We start from the raw sequence: 23998 nt of genomic DNA on the forward strand, positions 1-23998 counted from the left end.
ATAGAGGTGTCAAGAATGGCAATTTTTTTGGGAAAAAAGTACTTTTTGAATGTTTACATTGGGCTTTTATCAGCAAATAATATTGGGGAAAAGATATAAAGTAAATGGTAGGAATTCAATGTTGTGGAAAGTAGAGGTAATAAAAGGGCTCAGTCTGTCACCTTCTTTTAGAAAATTTGTGTGCAGTTTTCTTCAATTTTCGTGGGTGCCACGCCACCCAGCCGAGAGCGATGCTACAGGATGAGTTGGTTACCTTGAGTTTAAATGGATGCCATTCAATACCATTTAATGGGTTGGGTATGTTATAATAATTTGTACCTATGTTACATTTATTGAGTTGGGTAATGGTGTATAATGACAAGTACTTGTGGCCAAACAAGCAAAAAATGTAGAGTAAATGCATGTTCACATTTTTCTTCATCAAAACTGTTGGATTACACTAATCTCTCTCTAGCTGTTAAATATACGATACAGGATGGACCTTGAAGACTAACCAGTTTGGCTGACCCAACCAATCTGGCTGGTTTGATTTTGTTTCCCAAGACAATGCTTAAAGATTTAGTCTAAAATGTTCATTAAAACCCAGTCGAACCTGACCGTCAGCATTCCTGTTATGCCAAAATGTTTTGGTCATTTAGTCAAAACGACCATCATAACAAAAAAAAATCCCATTTTTTCAATTAAGAGCATCCCTTTGTTTAATATTTTATAAAATGTTAAATATTATGAGTTATTAAACAAAAATCAAATTATATGTAAAATTAATTGGTTGACAAGAAAAAAGGAAAATCATTTAATATATCAACCAATGCTAACTTGCCATGTATCAACCACTATACTTAAAAGATACTCACGATCTGGATTGTTTCTTTGGGCGACTGGACTGCTCAATTTAAGTGAATTATTATTATTATTTTTTTACATTTTGGACAACCAACCCATGTGTTGGGTTGGTAATAAAGAGAGTCTTATAGACGCTATGGTAGTGATACGAACCGAATCGTTAATCAAATGATCTAAAAAATTAAAAGAGAACTTGATAGAAGTATAGAAAGATATCAGACTAAATCATTTTCTTCATTCATAATTACTACCAAGGTCTCATGCCATTTAAAGTAGAGGTGCACAAACCGGGTATTCTTAGGAACCGGAACCGGGTATAGTCAACAAAAGTCAAAATCGGGTCCGGGTAGGAACCGGTTCAGGGTATAGTTGGGTATTTGACCGGTTCCGTCGGGTTTTTTCGGGTTTCGGGTAGGGTACAGCCGGGTTTTGACCGGTATTGGTGGAACTGGTTCCGGGTCCAGTTCCAGTTTCAGAGGGAAACCCAACACCCGGTCCATACCCGCGGGTAGGGTAGGATCGGGTCCGGACCTCGTTTTTTTGTGCACCTCTAATTTAAAGGCTTACAAAAAGGAAACGTGAGAACATAACTGACCACTAATTCTAATAACTAGCCCATTACTAATAACCAAATTAAACAATTAAAATAATAACTTAAATACTTGCATAATTAAATTATATTAACTATTTTTGTTGCATGAGAAAATATAATTAGGACGTGGTTGACACATATCAGATAGAGTCCACATTTCCTCTCTCATATCCGAATTATAAGGAAAATATAAGATTTTTCTTCATTTTCACTTATATATTGGACTCTACACCCATATATCTCAAATTACAGGAAAAACTAAAGTAAACCCTTATATTTATTTTAACTATTCATCCTTTATTGTATATTTTTAGGTAGTTGGGAGTGGATAAATGTTTTTATAAAATGATTATGAATCCTTATCCATGTGGATTTCATTATAGATGCTATAAAATATTCCTCGCTTAAAGTAAAGATATAATATTCCTCTCTTATAATACCTTTTATAATTTTTGGGATGCAGCAGTTTTTGACTTCCTCGGTGTTTTAATTAGTGCAGCAGGCTCCGGTTTAGAAAATAATTGTACGTTTTAATTAAAACTGAATGAACCGAAGAGGTGTGGGAGAAACTTGACAGGCTTATATGACAAATTCTAGGAAGAAGTTATATGTGGAAGAAAAAGTTAAAATATAAAGGGAGACAAAAATAAGAATGATGAGAAGGATTTGTGACAACATAAAAAACTTTTTAAAAAAATTCAAACAATTAATAAAAAAAATCATAACTCAAAATATAAATAAAAAATTTTAAAAACAAAAATGTTTCCCTCGTCATTCTCATTCAAAAAAAAACACGAAAATACACAATACAGACACAATTATAACTAAAAAAAGACACAATAAATCGCAAAATATAACACAATGCCGAACAAAATATAACACAATGTTGACTAATATAACACAATATCAAGAAAAAAAGACACAATATCAAGGAAAAAAGGCACAATCAATGACGAAAATGAACACAAAACACAATGATCTTTTTCCTTAACATTGTGGTTTTTTTTTACTTTTTAAGAACAAGAAAGACGGTGGAAATGTTTTTTTGTTTTTACTCTTTTTGTTTTTTTATTAAATTTTGAGTTATGATTTTTTATTTATTTATTTTTAATTTTTTTGAAGGATTTTTTTGTCTGGCTATAAATCCTTCTCATTTTTGTCTCCCTTTAAAGAATAACTCGACCCTATATGTGGATTAAAATTAGGGAATGCTGGTGGAAGAATCTAATAGTTTGGATGTAAACAATATAATTTTTAGGAGTTTTATTTGTAAATTTTGATGCATTACAACCATACAACACTCATTATATTCACTTACGATGTAAATATATGAGGTTTACTCGACTACTCGTAAATTATCATCTACCACATCAAGCTTTTATATATTTAACTTAGTACTTAGCGGAAGTTTTTAAACACCAATTGTTTAAAAAAAATTCAATTCTAATAATCCAAACTAATAATATGCTCAATTGCACCCGTAACTTTCAATTATATTTTCAATGTTAGCTCCACTCTGACAAGGAATTAACTTTGTATGTCACTAATAGGACTGTCATTTTTAATCGCAACCCGAAACCTGACCCGACTAACTATTGACCCGAACTCGAATCATGAAACCCGAACCCAAATCTAACGAACCAGAGTACAACCCTAACTAATACAAGTCGAGTACCGAGTACTTTTAATGGGTTTCGAGTAAACCCGAATAACCCGTTTGACTAAGTAATTTATTCAATTATCGTATCTCCTGCCTTAGCCTATTCAATGAATATCGCTACGTATCAAATTCCTTTTTTAACTCGTCTATTTTGTTCCGATTCCGGCCCATCTATCGATTACTATTCTAACATTCTTTAATTTCAGAGATTAGATATGACTATTAATTCAATCAATAGGTCGTTTTTTCTGGCTCAATTTATCATTCGACTAATTATTCATCCGTCAATCGAACTGTTCTTCACACTCTTTCGATTGGATTATGTGGTTTGTTATTTGCTTATGTAAGTTAAATTTGAAGATGATATATTTGGTTGAATTTTAGCATATATATTGTCACACCCCCGACTAGCACAATGCGGAAGCGTAAAACGGGAATGTAACAGACACCTCTGGTATCAACACATTGTTTATAAAGAAACATTACAAACTAATTTACAATATATTACATTTCTTTGTTCTATCATTGTTTTACAGTCTAGGTGATACAAACAAAACTAGTTCGTTAACTAAACGTTCTTACTACTAACACCCTTGCCTCTATTCACATAGCATCAACCACACACCATGGGCAAGTAACAGATCACCAAATCATTCTGATTTAAGTACACTTGAAAAGCAGTTTAAAACGGATCAACTACTAGAGTTGGTGAGTTTCACGAGTTTCAAGAAAACAGTAATGAGTATTCACAAGTTAACATTTGTAATGATGAAATAAGTATGTATGTAAATGATGTAATTATGCTAAGCTACAGTGAAGCCTTGACTGTATGTGCTGCGTGCATCCATTTCCCACGCTCCATCAACCACTGTGGCCCCTTTCCGCCCACAACATGCCCCGGGTAGCTATGTCTAACACTACATAGCCTGTTTGTATAAATATGGTCATGTGCAAACGGCGCTATGTGACACGGCAACCAGGCCGATTCCGTTTGGGTTTGTCAAACCAATAGTACTATTCACAAGCCACCGGCTCGAAGTTAATCACTGTGATCGTGGGGACTTTCGTGTGTTAGCACTTAGACAATTCACATCAATACATGTTTCAGGTATGTATATGTAATCAAACATGCTTTTCACCCCAAAAGTTCGTAAAACAGTTTAAAAGTGGGGTCATGAAACTCACTGTTTAGTAGATAATCAGTACTGTATCAGCTCGTAGTTTGTTCGGTCCGCTTATCAGTAGTTCCTATAATCAATATTATAATAATATTAATATTTTAATATTATTATAATCTCAATACTAAACTGCTCTGTGTAACTAATCTGGGTGTAGCTGGAACGCCCAGAAAGTGGCAATAGGCTTAGGTTGTGATGTTGTTTAATGTCTAATACTTAAAACTAAACTTGGCTCAGATTTCCGTTTTCCCAGCTGGGTCAAGTTGTTCGTTTACGCATTTAGAAAATAGTTATGGGAAAATAAGCTTGGGTAAATGTATTGGTTAATAACATGATTAAGTTATAAAGAAGGATCACATACTGGGGGTCCCGGATTTGCCACGGGGCCCGTTTCCGTTTATTCAGTTTGATTTAAGAAGAAACGCGCACAATCCACCCGGATTGTCCAGGTTTCTCATAGAAAAGTTCATTTTCACTTAATTAGTCCAAAAATATGATTTTTGATCACTCTTGGTGTTTTGATATCCCCGCAGGTTCGTTAGTCTCGAACTTGCCGGTTTTTATAAAAAACTGAATTTGTTTAATATTCAAATTAGCATAATTAATTAACCGTTAATCATTAAATTATGAAAATTTAACCACTTATCAATTAAAATATGTAGATTTTTATAAAAATATTTCTGGAATTAATTACTGATTTATTAATTTATAAAAATTCATTTTATCAGCTATATTTCGCTGAAAATCGTCCGTTTACCCCAAACAATTTCCAAAAATTCCACAAAAATTTCTGAATGCTCAAATCATGTTTCAAATCAACCTGTATCAATTCCAGAATGTAAAAAGCTCGTGTGATGTTTTTTTCGGCCCAAATTCGGCTATAAAAATTCACACGAACACAAATAAGCAAAACACCTTTAAACTTCTCCAAATTATCCCAAAATTCATATGTGATCAAAATACATCAAATATGAGTTCCTAGAAAAATTTCATAATTTTTGAATTATTTTAGCTATTTTTCCCAAATAAACGTCCCAATTCGGTAATAAATTCGCCAAATATTTTCGGATGGTCGAAAAATTACCAAATTTGAACAGGGACTCATTGACATGGTCCCTGATGTCCCTGCAAAATTTCAAGGTCTAATAATATGCACATCACAACCTTAACCTAAATAGCCCGTAAGCGAGTGTTTCGACATTACCTTAGCGGCTTTGGCTCGTTTCCGACTTTTTTATCAAGTTTTCAGGTTCTTGTGATTCTATGAAAGCTAGATACAAGTCCTATATCACAAACCAAGCAAATTTTCATCAACATAACAGCCCTTAACTTAGGGTTTCGGCTAGTGCACAAAAACGAACTTTTGAACCGTAAAAACGCCGTTTCAACCCTTTAATCCGTGTTTATGGCCAAAAAAACTATCAAAACAGGTTCCTTACCATGTGTATGATCAAAACATGTTTATGAACCATTTTTAGAATTTTTACACGGTTAGGAATGATTTTTAGTAATCAAGACATGTTTTTATGGTATTAAACGAGTTTAAACAAGCCGAAAATCGATTATTTAAGGCCTCTTTACCTTGTTTCTTGCTGGTTTTGGCAGGAGAAGAAGAGTTCCAGAAGTTGAATGTGGAAAATTGTGTGAAAATATCTAAAATCTAGTTTATATGTGAAAAGAAAAAAAAGGGGGGGTGGGGTGCTGGCCGATCGGAACCCATATGGGCCCACTTTGGGCCCATTTTGGCCTAAGTTTCTGATTTCTCAAGCCCAAATACGAAAAGCCCGGTCCAAATTTAATTCGGGTTCGGTTTTTGGCGCAACAATCTTATCGGGTGCGTTAAACAACGCGAAAACGAGTGTTTTTCTGCTAGTTTTGTGTAAAATTATAAAAACATACTATATGTTTGTAAAAATCAAAAATATTTTCATGGATCGCTTAAAACATTTCAAGTAAGTGTTCGATAAGTCTTTTTCGGCTTAACGGATGATACAATGCTTGGTTTGTAACTATCTTTCGCGTTTAAATCTATAGCGGGTAGTTAAACGAGCATGTCTTCGTTTAACTTGTTTGCTATCAAACTAAGGCCATATTACTAATATTTTAGCTCGTATAGATCGTATATCACTTATAGATGGCCCCCTCGAGATATCTGGGTCATAACCCGACCTGTTCGGTTAATCGTTCGTTTGTTACGCAAAAACGTTTGTTTGCTTAATCGGTAAATACGTACTGATGTGTACTTTGTTTTGGCTCAATTGTCACATATATAAGTTTTTAGTTTTGTAGTTCAAATACTCGAAACCCGATTAACCCGCTCTCATAATACCCGAAACTGAAAAACCCGAACCTGAATAACCCGAGAGAGATTAGGGTTGGGTGTGAGTACTCGAAATAAATTTCTCAAACCCAAGAAGCCCGAAAGTACAACTCGAATAACACCCCAAGTCACTAATGAAAAATTGACAAATTTTTATCATAATCAAAATATTATAAATTGTTTTAAAACATCGTAACTAAAGTTAAGAGCATGCAAAGTTATTTCCTTGTTAGGCTAAAATTGTAATGGTCGTAAACTCATAATCCAAAAAATTTAAACCCAAACTTTCAAAGCAAAATAACGCTTAATTATATTATTTTAATTTTAGTTAAAACCAAATTCACGGAACCACGGTTAACAGACCATAACTAAAGATTAGCTGAACCCCCCATACCAATCGGTTATAGTTATCCATTAACTAACATTTCGATTACGCTTATGGTTTTTGAACAAAACTGACCAAAACCGGCCCGTACACACCCATAGATTTTGCCATGTGGTAAGGATGTAATATTATTTATCGGAGCATTAAATTATATAGTTTGAATTAATAGGAAAAGATTTTGTTTTTATTAAGATGAAGTGTAAAAATAAAATATTTATTTATAAAATTCAGTGAGATATATAAAATAAAAAACAAGAAAAAGGATAGAATCCAAGTGTCTTTATCAGTCAACAAAACAAATAGAAAACAAAGATCATCATCATCATTATTATCTATTATTCATCCACTACTACCCTGTGTCACTCCCAACACCATCATCCACCTCGTGATACCTTTCTCTCTCTCTCTGTGTAATTTCATAATCTCCAATATGCCCGCCATTTCCTCCGTAATCACTTTCCTCTAATCACACCATTAAACAATGCAGGACCTAATGCTTCAACATCACACTAACACTAACACCATCACCAGATCCAGCTATAATGGTAGAGACGCTAGTCCTGACTCCGTAATATTCTCCAATTTCAGTCTCTTTTCTTCTTCAGCTTCTGCTAGCGTTGAGCGTTGTTCGTCTGCTTCTGACGTCATCGATCGCGATTCAATCGTATCCGAAATGTCTCAGGTAATGCACACATTGATGCTCGTTGTTGAGTTTAGATATAGTGTGATTTCTTCTTATTGCATAAATATTATATATCCAGTGATAACTGAATTTGATTTTAGGAACGGAATTCGTCGGGACGTGATGCTCGTATTTTGTCTACTGCTACTGCTAGGGTTTTGAATCCAGATCCAGATCTGGATCCGAGTAATGGCAGCATAGTGCTTAGGCGTGGAGGTCAGCACCACCTAATTAGCACAAAAGTGGAAAAGCCAAAAGGTATAATAATAATTATTATAATTATTATTATTATTATTATAATTACTATTATTTAGGCATTTGGTTTAAATAAATTGAAATCATAGATATGAATGTTGCTTTCTGCTGTACATGCAGCTACATTAATATACACTGATGCAGAAACTGACAGTCACATGAATCAAACCCTAGATTCAGCTAGAAGCTCCTTCTCTCAAGCTCTAAAAGGTATTATCGGCGTACTGATTGGAATTTTTCAAATACTTCAAAGATTTTGACCAACATTTGACCAATTTGTTGGCTGGTTAGGTCAAATTGAATCGGTAGTATATTGATTAGCGATTAATCAGTGACTAATCGCAAAATTTACAACACTGACTGATTATCAATTATTATCCTAATATAACATGCTAAAACGATGCGTTTATTCTTAACATAACTTTAGAGCTGTCACTGGTTGCTAGTAGGTAAATTAGTCTGTAAATGTAGTTCAGAATCTGATGCCTTTAAACTTTAAAGCTAACAAGTACTGTTGGTTTCTGATTATTACTTAATTAGATCCGTGTTACTGTTATATATAGATTGTCAAAACCGAAAGTCAAGATCTGAAATAATTCTAAGGAAGTCTGACCGAAGAAGACCTATATCATTGGATCTAAACAATCAAGTGATTAATATGATTAGTTCTTCTCCAAGACTCGCTATGAAGACCTCGGTCTCAAGCAGGCAAACGAGTATGTTCCCGAGTCCAGTAACACCAAACTATCGTCTTGCAAACGGGATACAAAAAGGTTGGAGTTCAGAACGCGTGCCTTTACACGCCAATAGTAACAGAAGGCATGTGAGTTCCGGATTGATCTCTTATAATAGTGGAAAGACATTGCCTTTCAAATGGGAAGATGCTGAGAGGTGGATATGTAGTCCGGTTGCAGGAGATGATGGTTTGAGTTTCAGGCCTTCGCGCCAACAAGCCCAAAGACGGCCCAAATCAAAGAGCGGGCCACTTGGGCCTGCTGGATCTGCTTACAACCCTATGTATTCGCCTGCAGTGCATATGTTTGATGGAAGACATGTAACCAGTTTACTTACTGGATCACCATTTTCAAGTAGAATAAACGCTAATGACGGTTTGTCAATTCGGTATGATCTGCATGATACAGGTGAGAATATTCCTTCACTGAATGAGCCTTGCATGGCTCGGTCAGTCAGTGTACATGGCTGTTCTGAGTCACTGAGTCAGTCATTGCTGCGCATAACTCAAGGTATGTACTGTGTAGTAACTAGTAATTAGTATTCTAGTAAACTCTTTGTATACCTTGTTAGATATTATAAATAATTTCTAATTATGACTTTGTGACCATTGATAGACGGTAAAGCGAGTGGTGTGACGGATGCTGCTACCAACATATCTCGTGATGTTTCTAGAAGAGATATGGCTACTCAAATGAGCCCTGAGGGTAGTCCGGATTCGTCTCCTACAAGGAGAATCTCAAACTCTATATCCATGTTATCTTCTACATTGCCTGTTGAGGAGACACGTTTGTCTAAAGCAGACGTGAGGGATGTACAGGTAGATGACCAGGTCAGTTTGTCCAGATGGTCCAAGAAAACCAGAACTCGAATGCCAGGTAGGCGGTCTGACTCAGCAATGGCTGATGACTGGAAACGAAAAGCCCTCGAGGTCCGTTCTGCTGATTGGGAAGTTTCAGAGATCACAACAAATCTCTCAAAGTATGCCTACTTTTCAGTTATCAGTTTCTTTATATTATTATTATTATTATTATTATTATTATTATAAATACTATGCTAACAATAGTTAGCTTATGTTCGTTTGTTTACTGTTTTAAGGGTGAAACGCGAGGAAGCTAAAATAACAGCTTGGGAGAATTTGCAGAAAGCTAAAGCAGAAGCAGCTATACGAAAACTCGAGGTTTACTTTCACTCTTATTGAATTCCTATAGTGCTATTTAAACTTATATGTAAAATTAAGTTATATAACTTTTTAGATGAAATTGGAGAAAAAGAGATCATCATCAATGGATAAGATTATGAACAAACTTAGATCAGCTCAAAAGAAGGCTCAAGAAATGAGAGGCACGGTTTTATCTAATCAGACACATCATCATCAAGGTGCTGCTAGATCTTCTTCACACAAGGCCATCTCATTGATCAGGACTCCACATATCGGTTCTATAAGTGGTTGCTTTTCCTGCCATGCATTTTAAGTTTTTAACAAGCTAGTTTTCATCAAGGCAGGTAATTTTTTTATTACTTTGTTTGTGCTAAATCTTCATCATCAGATGTCTAATTGATGATGACTGATGTTGTTTGTCTATAGATTAAATATTATTTGAGTTTGTCGTTAAGGCGGTTCTTGGAATATATTAATTTGATGTTGTCATTCATTTGTAGTTTTTTTTAGGTTTGATGTCGTAAAAAATATTAATTTTAATCGGTGTTGCTTATTTTACTAACAATTTTCTTCAACTTCATTTTTATATATACATGTTGGTTGTTTAAAAGATTAACCAAGTATAAAATAGTTGATCTTAATCATGGTGGCAGACCACTGATCCACCCGATCAACTCCGTTCCACCCTGGGGGAGAAAACGCGCCATATATGAGAAAACCGCATGGCCCAAAATCTGAAACTTGAGATATAAAAGTAATTAATCAAAATTACTAAAATAGTAGTATTAAACGGGACCCACACTGAGCGAAAGTTAACTCCTCTGGGTTGCCTTGATGGTCAAAATGGCATTTTTACAAGGGATTTTATGTTCTGAAGGTATTGAAGAGTGGGGCGGCTATAATAAAACATTCCCGCACGAACAAATCAATGTGTTTGGTAAAAAAATAAAGAAGCCCAACTACTCATCATTATTATCAATAAAACCCGCAAAATACAGCACACATTCACCACCACACACAGTATTCATATGCAGTGTATATTAAGAGAGATTTATTTTGGGTTGGCCACTGAGTTTTTCACTAGCACACAATCACCACCCCATATTCATAATCATATGCAATGCATATTAAGAGATTTATTTTGGGTTGGTCACTGAGTTTTTCACTGGATTGAGTCGGCCACTAAAATATTTTGGGTTTTTAAGTGTAGGTTTAAGGTTTTTTGTTCGGTTTGTGACTTTATAGAGTATTTTGTTATGAGGGATATGCATTCTCCATTCAACAATCAATATTGAAGGTTAAATTAAAATGCTTTACATATAGCATATATGCGTTTTACCCAAGTAGAGCATGCAATAAGAAAACACATTTTCCTTAGATCACCCAATTGCCATAACTTTTTGAGATCTATCAATGAATTAAGAAGCAATAGACAATCCGACACGAATATCACCCGATTGTGTTCAATATCAACCAAATTTAATTAAAACTTGCAACAAATCATCAAAGCTCAAATAGGAACAATTTTATGTCTCAGGCTGGACGGAATGGAGCTTTTGCTTTCGCTCTAGCTCACGCCACGGCTCTTGATAGAGGGGGATGGTGTACCAGGGTTCACAGCCTCCAGATATATAGTTTTAATGACTGTATGTACGCAATATGTAATTTGAAATACCATGTCTCTTAAAAGTTTAACAAATTTATAGTTCTTGTTAAACAAATCTTTTGATCAGTTTCTGAGCTTGTCCTAATATAGTTGGTCTTGTCTAAATTGTCCAAAAATGGGCTTTAGGCCTAATCTAAAAGTCCAGGCCCTAACTTGGCTTTGTAAAATAAATGTGACCACTGAGGGCAGTGACCGGTAGAGGTGTACAAAACTGGTTTTTTAACAAACCGAACCGATTTGATTTTTGCATATTCCAAATCGGTTTGGGGGTCAAACCGGTTCGGTTTAGAAACCGGTTTAAGCTAGAACCTGCCAACCTGATCCAGATCGGTTTGGTTCGGATTTAAACAGGTTTTAAAACCGGTTTTATTGAAAAATATCCAAACCGCTATACGAACCGACGGTTTGGTTCGGTTTGGGACCGGTTTGGTAGAAACCGGTTTGAGAAACAAACCGGTTCGGTTCGGTTTCCAATTAACTGATTCCGAACCGTTTTTTACCACCTCTACTGACCAGTGGTTTGAACTTCTAAACAAGCCCATAGTAGCTCCTATTAGGCCCATTGCAACTCTAGTAGAGAAGCATAAATCGGGCAAATACCTGCGTCGGGTATGGAATCGGGTTCCGGTATGATCGGGTATTGAAAAATCGGGTATTCGGGTTCAGGCCGGGTATTGTCTCTAAAAACCATAGCCTATGTATCGGGTTCGGTTCGGGTATAGAACTGGGTATTCTAAAACCGCGTATTTGAATACCCTATTTCCAGGCATTGAAAAAACCTTATTTTCGGGTTTTTTCAGGTTTTTCTCCGGCTATTTTTCGGGTATTGATTGGATTTTTTTAAGGGAGTTACACTTTTCAGAGGTATTTATCGGATATTTTTCAGGTATTGGAAAAACCCGGTTCCGAGCATGGAACTGGTTCCGGTTTTCAGGTATTACCGGGTACAATCGGGTCCGGTTCGGGTGTTAAAAACCCGGGTATAAAAAAAATCGATTCCGGGTTTTTTTCGAGTCAGGTTCCGGGTTTGAGTTATTTGTGCACCCTGATTTTGACGCTCAAAGCCTGACTCATCCAAGTGCACCTTTAAGAAGGAAACCCACCATTATAGAAACACCCCTTAAATCAAGTTTTGAACATAAAACCATAAGATCCTAAATTTTAGCCATCGTCTATATGCCATTGTACCATAAAGCGAATTGCTAAACCAGACTCTTAACCGTACGTTATCGTTTAGAACAATTGTATATACCATAATACCAATAATATTGACACTGAAGTGAAATACTTACATATGTGGGCCTCGGGCCTTTTTATATCTCAGTATGGGCCTTGTTTTAAAAGTTCACTCAAACTCCTTAGTCCTAACACAGTAACATGAACATGCCAAATTAATCGCAACAATAACTTGCTATAACTCAAAATATATATTCACCATGTATAAAATATTTCACACAATATGATGTTTATTTTGACATGCACTTTTTGTTGAAAAGTGTAGATTTTTTTTATAAAAATAGATAAAAAAAAACTTAATGGTTTTTTGATCGCGAAACATGCATAATTATAAGTTAAAAGGGTCGGAATAGAAAATGTAGGATCTAGACTTTTAAGATATCTTTTGTATATTGGTTGGAGTTCTATGCATGGACCATGCCAAATTAATGGAAACACCGAATATACAATTGAAATTTTGAATACATCGCACCTATCGAAAAAGACGAACGTATTACTTTAAGAAATTAGACCCAACATAAATAGGTTGTGTCATCTTAAGCGATATATGACCCATCAACTTTGTGATTTCCACTATTTCAATCTATTTAAACTTCAGCTTTCTTTGTCTGTCCATCACACACACAAACATATTTAAATAGGGAAGGTTCCAAAAAAAAAACCATTTTTAAGTTAAAAAAAAGAAAACCCGTGAAAATCACTTTTAAATTCTGATTTCCGATCTTATAATTTTACCATTCTTTTATATATTATTATAAAAAATATGTAGCTCGCAAAAGTATATATATGTATTGTTTCATACAAGATAAATATATGTAGATTACGAGACACACATATATACATGGAATGATTAGAATAAAAATAAATAAGAAAACCTTATAAACTCTCTAATAACCTTTTATTGAATAAGATCCATAGATGATAATTAAGTTTGCATTTGGTTTGATAAAATTGATATTATAAAAGATGATACTACAAGAAGGGTAGTTTGGGGATGAGATTTTGCATTCCCTCATTGCACACAAGTACACCATCTCATCAATCACCTTTTTCATACTTTTTCAAAAATTTAACATTCAATTATATATATTCACATTCAACTTTATTTTTAAATCTTTCAATTTAATTAATTTCCAATTCAAAGATAATAACAACTAATTTATCTTGTTTTTTTATAAATATCAAAATTCGAAACTTTATAAAACAAAACATGAGTTTAGACATATATATTTAAATGTTATACAGATTTATTTACATAATTTATATATTTTAATAAAATTTACATATTTTAAAGTTTTAAAAATTTATGCTAATTAACATAATTTACATATTCTAATAAGTTTTATATTTTTTTAAAGTTTTGAAAGTTAAGTTAACTTAAATATTTCACATAACTTACGTATTTTTAAAAATTTATGTTAATATAATTTACATATTTTAATGTTTAAAATTTTATGTTAATTAACATAATTTATATATTCTTATAAATTTTTGCATATTTTAAAATTTAAAAAATTATGTTTACTTACATAATTAGTATAATTTACATATTTAAAAGTTTATAAATATATGTTAATTTACATATTTAACATAATTTATATAACATAAAGTATTTAATATATGTTTGTAACTTTTTTATAAGCTAAGTTAATATAAAAAACAAATGAAAACAAAATTGAAAGCATTAAAGGAGTAAAGTGTGTTGATATTTTATTTGAAGCATATAATATATTAAACTCTCTAATGCGCTTCATGCTTTGTATATAGTAGTTTACAAGCTTAATTAAACAATTGTAACTTTTATATAATTAGAGCATTCTCATCCAACCGCTTATACCCTTCAAAGGTATTTTTATAATTTAGAGAATGATTTACGGTGTTGTAAGTGAAGAGTTTTTATATTTTAGAAAAAGTAGTGATTTTTCTGTATATTTGAAAAGTTACTGTTCATCCCCTATAATTTTTAATATATTTTGAAAGTGGTTGTGAGTGAAGGAAAGAGAAAAGATAATAATAAAAGGTATAAAAAGTATTATTTAATTGAAATTGAGAGAGAAAATAAAGTGAGTTTTAGTGTAATTTTGGTTTGAAAATAGGGAATGGGATGAGAATGCTCTTAGAGTATTCTCATCCAACCCCTTATATTATGTGAGGGGTGCTTTTATAATTTAGAGCGTGATTCAGGGCGTTGTGAGTGAAAAGTTTTTATATTTTAGAAAAAATAGTGATTTTTTTGTATATTTGAAAAGTTACTGTTAATCCCCTATAATTTTATAATATATTTTGAAAGTGGTTGTGAGTAAAGAAAAGAGAAAAGGTAATGATAAAATGTATAAAAATTATTATTTAATTGAAATAAAAAGAGAAAATATAATAAGTTTTAGTGTAATTTTTTGTTTAAAGATAAACGATATGATAAGAATACTCTTATTTATCTAAATGATGGGTACAAATAAATGCTCATTTGAATTATCTATAAAATAATGAAAGAGGTGACACTTAATTTGTAGGAAACATGAGGAGAGAGAGAGAGAAAGAGTAAATGTTAATTTCAATTACATTAATACTCTTTTTAATTATTTAACTAAATACGTATGAAAGAAGATATGACATGTTACAAACCACTTGTTAAGCTTCTAGTGTTTTCTTATCTAAAAAGGTTTTCAATATATATATATATATATATATATATATATATATATATAAATGTTTTCAATATATATATATAGGGTAAGGTTCAAATAAGAAGTTTGATTTTCTTAAGAAGGCTAGAAATGAGGGTATTTTAGTCAACACTTAAATATCAAAACCCACTTACTTTAATCTCAAAACCCACTTACATTCATTTCAAAAACTCACTTACATAAAACCCATTTACATCTTCACTTATATCCTACAACCACCACCACCCCACCACCACAAACGTCACCCACCGCCACCACCTCGCCGGAAAAGTCCGAAAAAACACAATGGAAAAAAACACTATTAAAAAAAAAACACAATAATAAAAACACAATAAAAAACACAATTGTATGACACAATGTAAAAATACCATGGAAAAAACACAATGAAAAAAAAACACAATGAAAAATACTATTGTATAACAAAATTTTGTAAAACACACTAATTTTTTTTTAATTTTTATATTACAATATGGTACTCATGTAAAAGATAAAAAGACACTCGTTATTATAGTGAATTTGTTTTTCAATAAAAACGTCGTAAAAAAAGTTACGGACGTTTTAAAATGATGGGGGAATTTGGCATGTGCCTTGCATGTGGAGAGAGAAAGTCAACAAATGTGTTATTCCTTTTATGACATCCCCTTCTTTCACACTTGATTTCCCCCCTAAACAAATTTCAACCCTCCATGCTCAAAATCAATGGACAAGATTACTTTTTATCCTTCCTACAAAAACTATACTTCCTATTATAACCTAACCTATATATATATATATATATATATATATATATATATATATATATATATATATATATATATATATAGGGAGAGGATCAAGAGAAAACTCACATTTGGAGAGAAAACTTAAAAACTCCTAAAAACTTCTAAAGAATTATTTTTAATTAAAAATAAAAAAATATTTTCAAAATTCCATTTCAGCCATTATTCTTATATTTTCTTATATTTCACTCGAAAAATATAAAAAAAACCCGCTGTAATGCACATACGTATTACTATACGATACCGTTGTATTACACATGTGTATTACTATGTATTTTTGAGTTTAATAGTGTTTTATTGCATATATTCAATATTTGTGTATTGTATATGTGTAGTAGTGTTATTATATGAAAAAAAATAATAATAAAAGTCGATGTGGTACACATTTGCATTAACGTTGTATTACATCTACGTACTAATGTGTATTCGATGTGTGTATTAGTCTTATATTGTATATATACAATAGTGTGTATCAAATATGTGCAATAGTGTTGTATTCTATGCAATACAAACACTTTTGCATATATGCAATGCACACTATACCAATGAGGTTACCGACAAGGTTTTTTTTTTTTTTGAACCAATAACAACATATATGAATAATGGAAAAAAAAAGAAACTTCAAAAAAAAATTTAAAAAAAAGTTAAAAATAGTTTTTTAGAAATTTTTAGGAGTTTTAAAGTTTTCTCTTTAAGAGGAGTTTTCACTAGAACCCACCCCTATATATATATATATATATATATATATTAGGGGAGATTTCAAATGAGAACCCTTTTGAGTTTTAAGAACTCGAAAGAACTCAGTGTAACGATTTTTTTTTCGAATTTTTTTACACATGAGTTATATATGTAGGTTACATACACGTAAAAAAAATTACATAATTTTTTACGCACCGAGTCGACTTTTTACACATGTGTAACGGACGTAAAAGTTAGTGTAACCACTTACATCTTTATTCTCTCTCTTACTTTAACTTTTTTGCCAGATTTAATCTCAACCACATATTCCAATCCATTTAATTAAATGTGTGGCCTAGAATGGAGTTCTTAAAACTTACCATGATTCTCAAAATATCCGTCCCCTATATATATATATATATATTCACAAGCTACATCTTTAGTTTTTTAAAAATTAAATAATAAATAACATATAAAAAAAATCATGCAACAATAAAACTTAAAGTTGGTATTTTCACATGTTTTCATGTATTTTATCGCTTTTTATGCATGTATGGTTCCAAAAAGTTTTAACCTGCCCTTAAATATATTTCCCCGGCCTTGGGTATACCTTAGCGTCAGGGCCGGCCTCGAGGATTTAAATACCTCGACCGAGCCAGAAGAAAAAGGCCCGTAGGCCATGTCGAGTAATAAGCTATGTAAGCTAATTTTTTTTAAATGACGATTAACATTATAATAATAAACATACCAAAGATATAGTATTAAAATCATATACCATAATAGCTAACTGATTATCCGAGCTGGTCCTGAGGATTCAACAACCTATACGTGCCGGAAAATGGCCCTAATGAATTTATAAACTAACTCTATTTTAAACGACAATTAACGTTATAACAACAAACATAACAAACTCATAGTATTAGTTTTGAGTTTTGAGGTATTAATGTTTTATATAGAGGGCCTAGTAAATTTCTCGTTTTATATATTAATATATATAATTTTTAAATTTTAAAGAAAAGTAGAAAAGGATATCCTCGTCCAATAAGAAAATGTTATTAAAAAGAAAACAAAATTTATTGAAGTTTAATTAACAATAAACTAAATACAAGAATAAATAGATAAATTAAAAATATAATAAATGGCTAACTATGCTTTCCGTTAAGCACAATAAAATAGTTACGATTTAAAAAGTTAATTGTATTGAGAATGGTGATACAAGATAACAAAGGTTGAGAATTGAGATTGTTGACTTCCTTTTTTAGTTTTCTTTTTATATAAATTTTCCTTTCATGTTCTGTTTCAAAAGAAACTTTTTAGGTGGGTTAGGTTATCTCGAGTCTTCACACTTACTTCTCAAATAACATTATGACAGACATTCTGAGCTGCTCCGACGACTAAAAGAAAAACTATTGTAGTTTCAATCAGTTTTTTCATCTTATATGCTTATATGCTTTCTATCTTCTATCTCTATAAACAATTGCCTCACCATACCCTCAGAACCTCATGTGTTCCGCCAGTGCCCCCAAAAAAAAGGTGCCTCGGACGGTCGTCCGGCTCGCCCATGCCTAGAGCCAGCCCTGCTTAGCATCCAGGGTGTTAGAGCAGTTTTGACATAGGTTAATGAGTGGGAAGCCACTTCCTTTATGGGTTAAGATGAGTTAAAATGTTAACGGGCTTTAAAATTGTCAACACTTACACGTAATAATTTAATTAAGAATTGTTTTTAAATTAATTGAGGGAGATTAAGTGGGGTTAAACCATTTCCTTTATATGAGATTGAGTAAAAAAAGTAAAGTGAGTGATGTGACGCTTATGTTAAGTTAAGGAGTATGAATGTATATCCTATGACCTAATAACTAAATAAGTTTTTATTTAATCTTGTATGTACGTCTAGATGAATGCATATATGTCGGTTTTTATGATTTTATTACCTACGTATAGATCTAAGCAATCTGTTAAACATTTTATAGAACTTATATGAGATAATTTAGAAAATGTTATAAATAACTAGCCAAGACAAAAATGAAGCAAAACCAAAGAATCCTTTATATACATAGGGTTAGGATTAAATAACAACCAATTTGAGTTGTGAAAACTCTATAAACTCATTATTAACCACATGTTTTTAATTAAAGTTTGAATCTTGTGGTTCACAATTAAAGTTAATAAAAAATATAAATATAAATATAACTTTTTCTCTCTCCAGAAAACATATTTAAAAGTTAGTAAAAAATATAAAAAAATAACAAAACAATTTTTTTTAAAATTTTAGATGTTTTGTATTAAAAAATGTAACAACATATATTACGTATGTAAAAAAAACGATGTTACATAAGGTTTTCATTCAATACTTCTCCTGTGTGTGTGTGTAGGATTATGATCATGTAAGAACCATTTTGAAAATGAAAACTTTGAAAACCATTTTAGATAAAAAAAAAACTCTTTCTAAGAAAAAGAAAAAAAATTATAAAACAAAAGAAAAGCGAAAATAAATAAAGTAAATAAACAAAAAATTTTCATCTTTCATCCTGGCTTCATGAAAAAATAAAAAAATAATATAAATAAATAAAAAAATATCGGGTCCAGCAAAATTATACATATATGTATAATACTTACATTTTTTATTTTATACATGTTATTCTTTATACATATATGTACAAGTAAGATAAATTATAATGTAAATATATGTACATTGTGTAAATGGAGATTCAATAAAAATATACATATCCGTATAATTACGCTTTTTTATGAAATGGGGATGTTTGTTTTTTGTTTTTTTTTTTAACTTTTTTAAATTTTCGCTTTTTTTTCGTTTTATAAATTTTTTTAATAGGTTTTTCTTATGGCCCTAAATGATTCTCAAAGTTCTCAATTTCTAAAAGTTCTCTTAGGATCTTCACCTCTTCAAAAAATTATAAAAAAAGTTAGAAAAAAATTTATAAAACAAAAATAAATGAAAAATAAAAAAGTAAAAATACCAAAACATTTATCTAGCATTACAATTTAAAAAAAAAGCCGGTGTAGCTATTGGGATTAGTCTGTACATATATGTGTATTATTATTTGATCTCCTGGTACTTAATGTACACATATTTGCATTATCATTTATCTTAATTATACATATATGTACATTATTAGTTTCTTTTCGATTTACATAATTTGTTATACATACGTGTTTAAAATTGTAAGTAAAAGTATTATACATATATCTATAAATTAAAAAAAATGACAAAAATGTGATTAGATAGGGAAATGATATTGTATGCATGCATACAAATTAATAAGTTATGTAAATTGAGAAGAAAATGATAATGTGCATGCATATCAACAAATTAAAAACATTTGACAAATATGTGATTGGATAGGGAAATGATAATGTATGTATGTATACAAATTAATAAGTTATGTAAATTGAGAAGAAAATGATAATATACATATGTGTATAAAAATAACATGTATGTATGTATGCATGTATGCATGCATGTATATGTGTGTGTACATATATGTACACGTGTTTAAAATTAAAAAATAAGTATTATATATATATATATACATATATATAACAAAAGTAAAAAATTATGTGATTAGATATGAACGACATATATATATATATATATATAGGCTTAAGTTCAGGAGAGAAATGAAATTACTGTAAAAAATGTGAGAAATGAATATAGACGACCAGTAGTTTTATTTTATTTTTTAAATGTTTAAAAATAAATAAAAAAAATATAAATGCAACAATAAATGCATTCTCTCTCTTCAATTAATGCAACTAATATAACTATAATAAATCTCTCACTTTTCAATTAATATAACTAATATAATCAAAATAAATCATCTCTAATTAATAAATATCAAAACATAATTTTTTTTTCAATTGATATACTTAGAAAAATTATTGCTATAAATAATAATAAAAAAATATCATACAAATATGTTCATTAAATATAAACAATAAATATACAACATACACAAAATTATATAACCTATACCTGTTTTGAACAATAAAAACGTACAACATACAAAAAAGTATACAACTTACATATGTAATTCGACATCAACAATTAGATAAACTCGAAAAAGATGCAAACATATTATACGTGTGTAGGTTATATGTTTTTCGTGTGTAGGTAATATGTTTTCTTATTCTTAGAACAAGTGTTTGTTGCAAGTTTTTGTGTAGGTTGTATATTTTTTATTGACATTTAATGTTAACATATGTAAGATAGTTTTTGTATTATTCATCACAATGTACCTACGTGTTGATGGATATTGATATATTGAGTTGGAAGAAATTGGTTTTGGATAGAGAAAAAAATATTTAATGTATGAATAAATTGTATTTAAATGTGTAGGATAAAATTTTCGAGTGTAGGTTATATGTTTTTCGTGTGTAGGCTATACGTTTTCGTGTGCGTGTGTAGTTTATTGATGCTGAATTTTGTGTGTCGGTTATATGTTTTTCGTGTGTAGGTTATATGTTTTCTTATTCTTAGAACAAGTGTAGGTTATATGTTTTTGTGTAGGTTGTGTACTTTTTTGTTGATATTTAATGTCAACACGTGTAAGATAGTTTTTTCTACTATTCATCACAATGTAAATACGTGTTGATGGATATTAATATATTGAGTTAGAAGAAATTGGTTTTGGATAAAAAGAAATTTTAATGTATGAATAAATTGTACTTATGTAGGATAAAAATTCAAGAGAGAAAAAAATAAGTTATAAAAATAAATGAATTCTTAATATTTTTCAATTATAATAATTTAATTAGTTATATTAATTAAATAGACAGCTATTATATTTATTAGTTATATTAATTGAAGAGAGAGCAATTAATACTTTCCTTATTATCTTTAAGTATTTAAAACCTAAATTAAAATAATGGTCCATATTCATTTCTCATATTTCTCACAGTAATTTCATTTCTCTCCTAAACCATCCCCATATATATATATATATATATGAATTAATAAATTATGTAAATTGAAAGGAAAATGATAATGTGCATGCATTACATTTACAATCAAGAGAAATGATAATGTACATATATTTACAATAAATTAACAACTTTTTTATTGGTCGTTCAAAAAAAAAAGAAATGATAATGTACATATATGTATATTATGTAAGTAGAGATTAAATGTTAATACACACACATATATATGTGTGTGTGTGTTCATAATAAAGAAAAACTCAAAGGCTCAACTAAGATTTTTTTGAAACCGGAATGCTATATAAACGTTTTGGTTTATTTACTTTTTTATTTTTTGCGTTCTTTTCCGTTTTTGTAGTTTTTTATATTTTACTTTTTTTATGTGTACATTATACAAATGGAGATTAAATGTTAATATACATATGTGTACATAATTAAAATAACCAAAGGCTAAACAGAGATTGATTCTTTTTTTTTTGGGGGGGGAGGGGATGCTAGATAAATATTTGGTTACGTTGAGTTCAAATAAAATTCAAAAAAATTTGTTACGTTGAGTTCTTTCTAGTTTTCAAAACTCAAAGTGATTATCAAAAGAAATCAATCATATATATATATATATATATATATATATATATATATATATATATATATATATATATATATTTGCGTTATTTTTTTTATAATTTTTTGAAGTGGGTTTTTGAGTGGTCTAAAATGGTTCTCAAAGTTCAATTTTCAAATGGTTCTCACACGATCCCAATCATATATATATATATATATATATATATATATATATGATTGATTTCTTTTGATAATCACTTTGAGTTTTGAAAACTCGAAAGAACTCAACGTGTAACAAATTTTTTTGAATTTTATTTTACTATATGTAATATATGTAATATATGTAGGTTAATGTATGTAGAAAAATTACAGAATTTTTTATGCATCGAGTTGACTTTTTACATAGATGTAACAGACTTTAAATTAGTGTAATTATTGTATATTTGTGTTCTCTCTCCTACTTAATTTTTTAATATCGTTTAATCTTAACCGCATAATTTAATCTATTTAATTAAATATGTGGTTAAGAATAAAGTTCTTAGATTCTTAAAACTCAACAAGATTCTCAAAATATTTCACCCACATATATATAGGGGAAGTATAGAATGAAAACCCACATGAGTTGTGAAAACCATATGTAACATCGTTTTTTTTTGTTTTTTTACACACGTAATATATGTTGTAATATTTAGTACAAAACATCGAAAACTAAAAAAAATTGTTTTGTTATTTTTTAACATTTTTTACTAATTTTTATATATGTTTTCAGAAGAGAGAAAAAGTTATATTTATATTTTTTTATTCACTTTAATTGTGAAAAATAAGATTTAAACTTTAATTAAAAACATGTGCTTGAGACTGAGTTTCTAGAGTTTCCACAACTCAAAGGATTTTTATTTTAACCTAACCATATATATATATATATGTGTGTGTGTGTGTGTGTGTATATATATATATGTATGTAAAAAAGGTAATTAGCCAAAAACGGATAAAGGAACAAGAACTAATGCTCAGTGTGTGTGTGTATATATATATATGGGTTGAGTTATTTTACAAAAGCCAATAAAAATGAGAAGTGTGAGAAGCCATAATTAATTGACACGTGTCAAGTTGGGACAAAGGGAAAAATGGTATAAAAGTAATATTACATATTTTCTCTCTCCACATGCAAGACACATGTCAATTCCCCAATCATTTTAAAACGTCCATAATTTTTTCATGCAACATTCTTTTAAAAAAAAAAATTCATCATAATAAAAAGCGTTTTTTTCTCTTTAATATGAGTGTGACTTTGTTATATAAAAATTAAAAAAAAATAACGTCATTGTGTCTTTCTGTTTGTCATTGTGCATTTTTTTCGTCATTGTATCTTTCTGCTTGTCATTGTGTTTTTTTTGTTATTGTGTCTTTCTGCTTGTCATTATGTTTTTTCGTCATTGTGTCTTTCAAATCATCATTGTTTTTTTTATTGTTAATTTTACGGATGTGTAATAATAATATGCAAATATAATGATAAAATAATAACAAATTATCTAATATATAAAATACAATGATGAATACATATTATACAATAACATGAAACGTAAAACACAATGATGAATACATATAACACAGTGACCTGAAACGCAAAACACAATGATGAATACA

At 30.4% G+C, this 23998-nt stretch overlaps 1 protein-coding gene across 1 annotated transcript; it reads left to right on the top strand.

The window, feature by feature from the left end:
* The first annotated feature begins 7827 nt into the window (after positions 1-7827).
* Positions 7828-10307, top strand: LOC143583028 (uncharacterized). Its single transcript, XM_077065458.1, has 6 exons — positions 7828-7918; positions 8036-8125; positions 8479-9159; positions 9265-9628; positions 9746-9827; positions 9904-10307. Exons 2-6 carry the CDS (start codon positions 8074-8076, stop codon positions 10120-10122), a joined length of 1398 nt encoding a protein of 465 aa, XP_076921573.1. The 5' UTR covers positions 7828-7918; positions 8036-8073; the 3' UTR covers positions 10123-10307.
* The last annotated feature ends 13691 nt before the right edge of the window (positions 10308-23998 follow it).

The sequence above is a fragment of the Bidens hawaiensis genome, unplaced genomic scaffold (assembly GCF_021521415.1).
Source record: "Bidens hawaiensis isolate Kalapana, Puna unplaced genomic scaffold, B.hawaiensis_p1.1 tig00032103_1, whole genome shotgun sequence".
NCBI lineage: Eukaryota > Viridiplantae > Streptophyta > Magnoliopsida > Asterales > Asteraceae > Bidens > Bidens hawaiensis.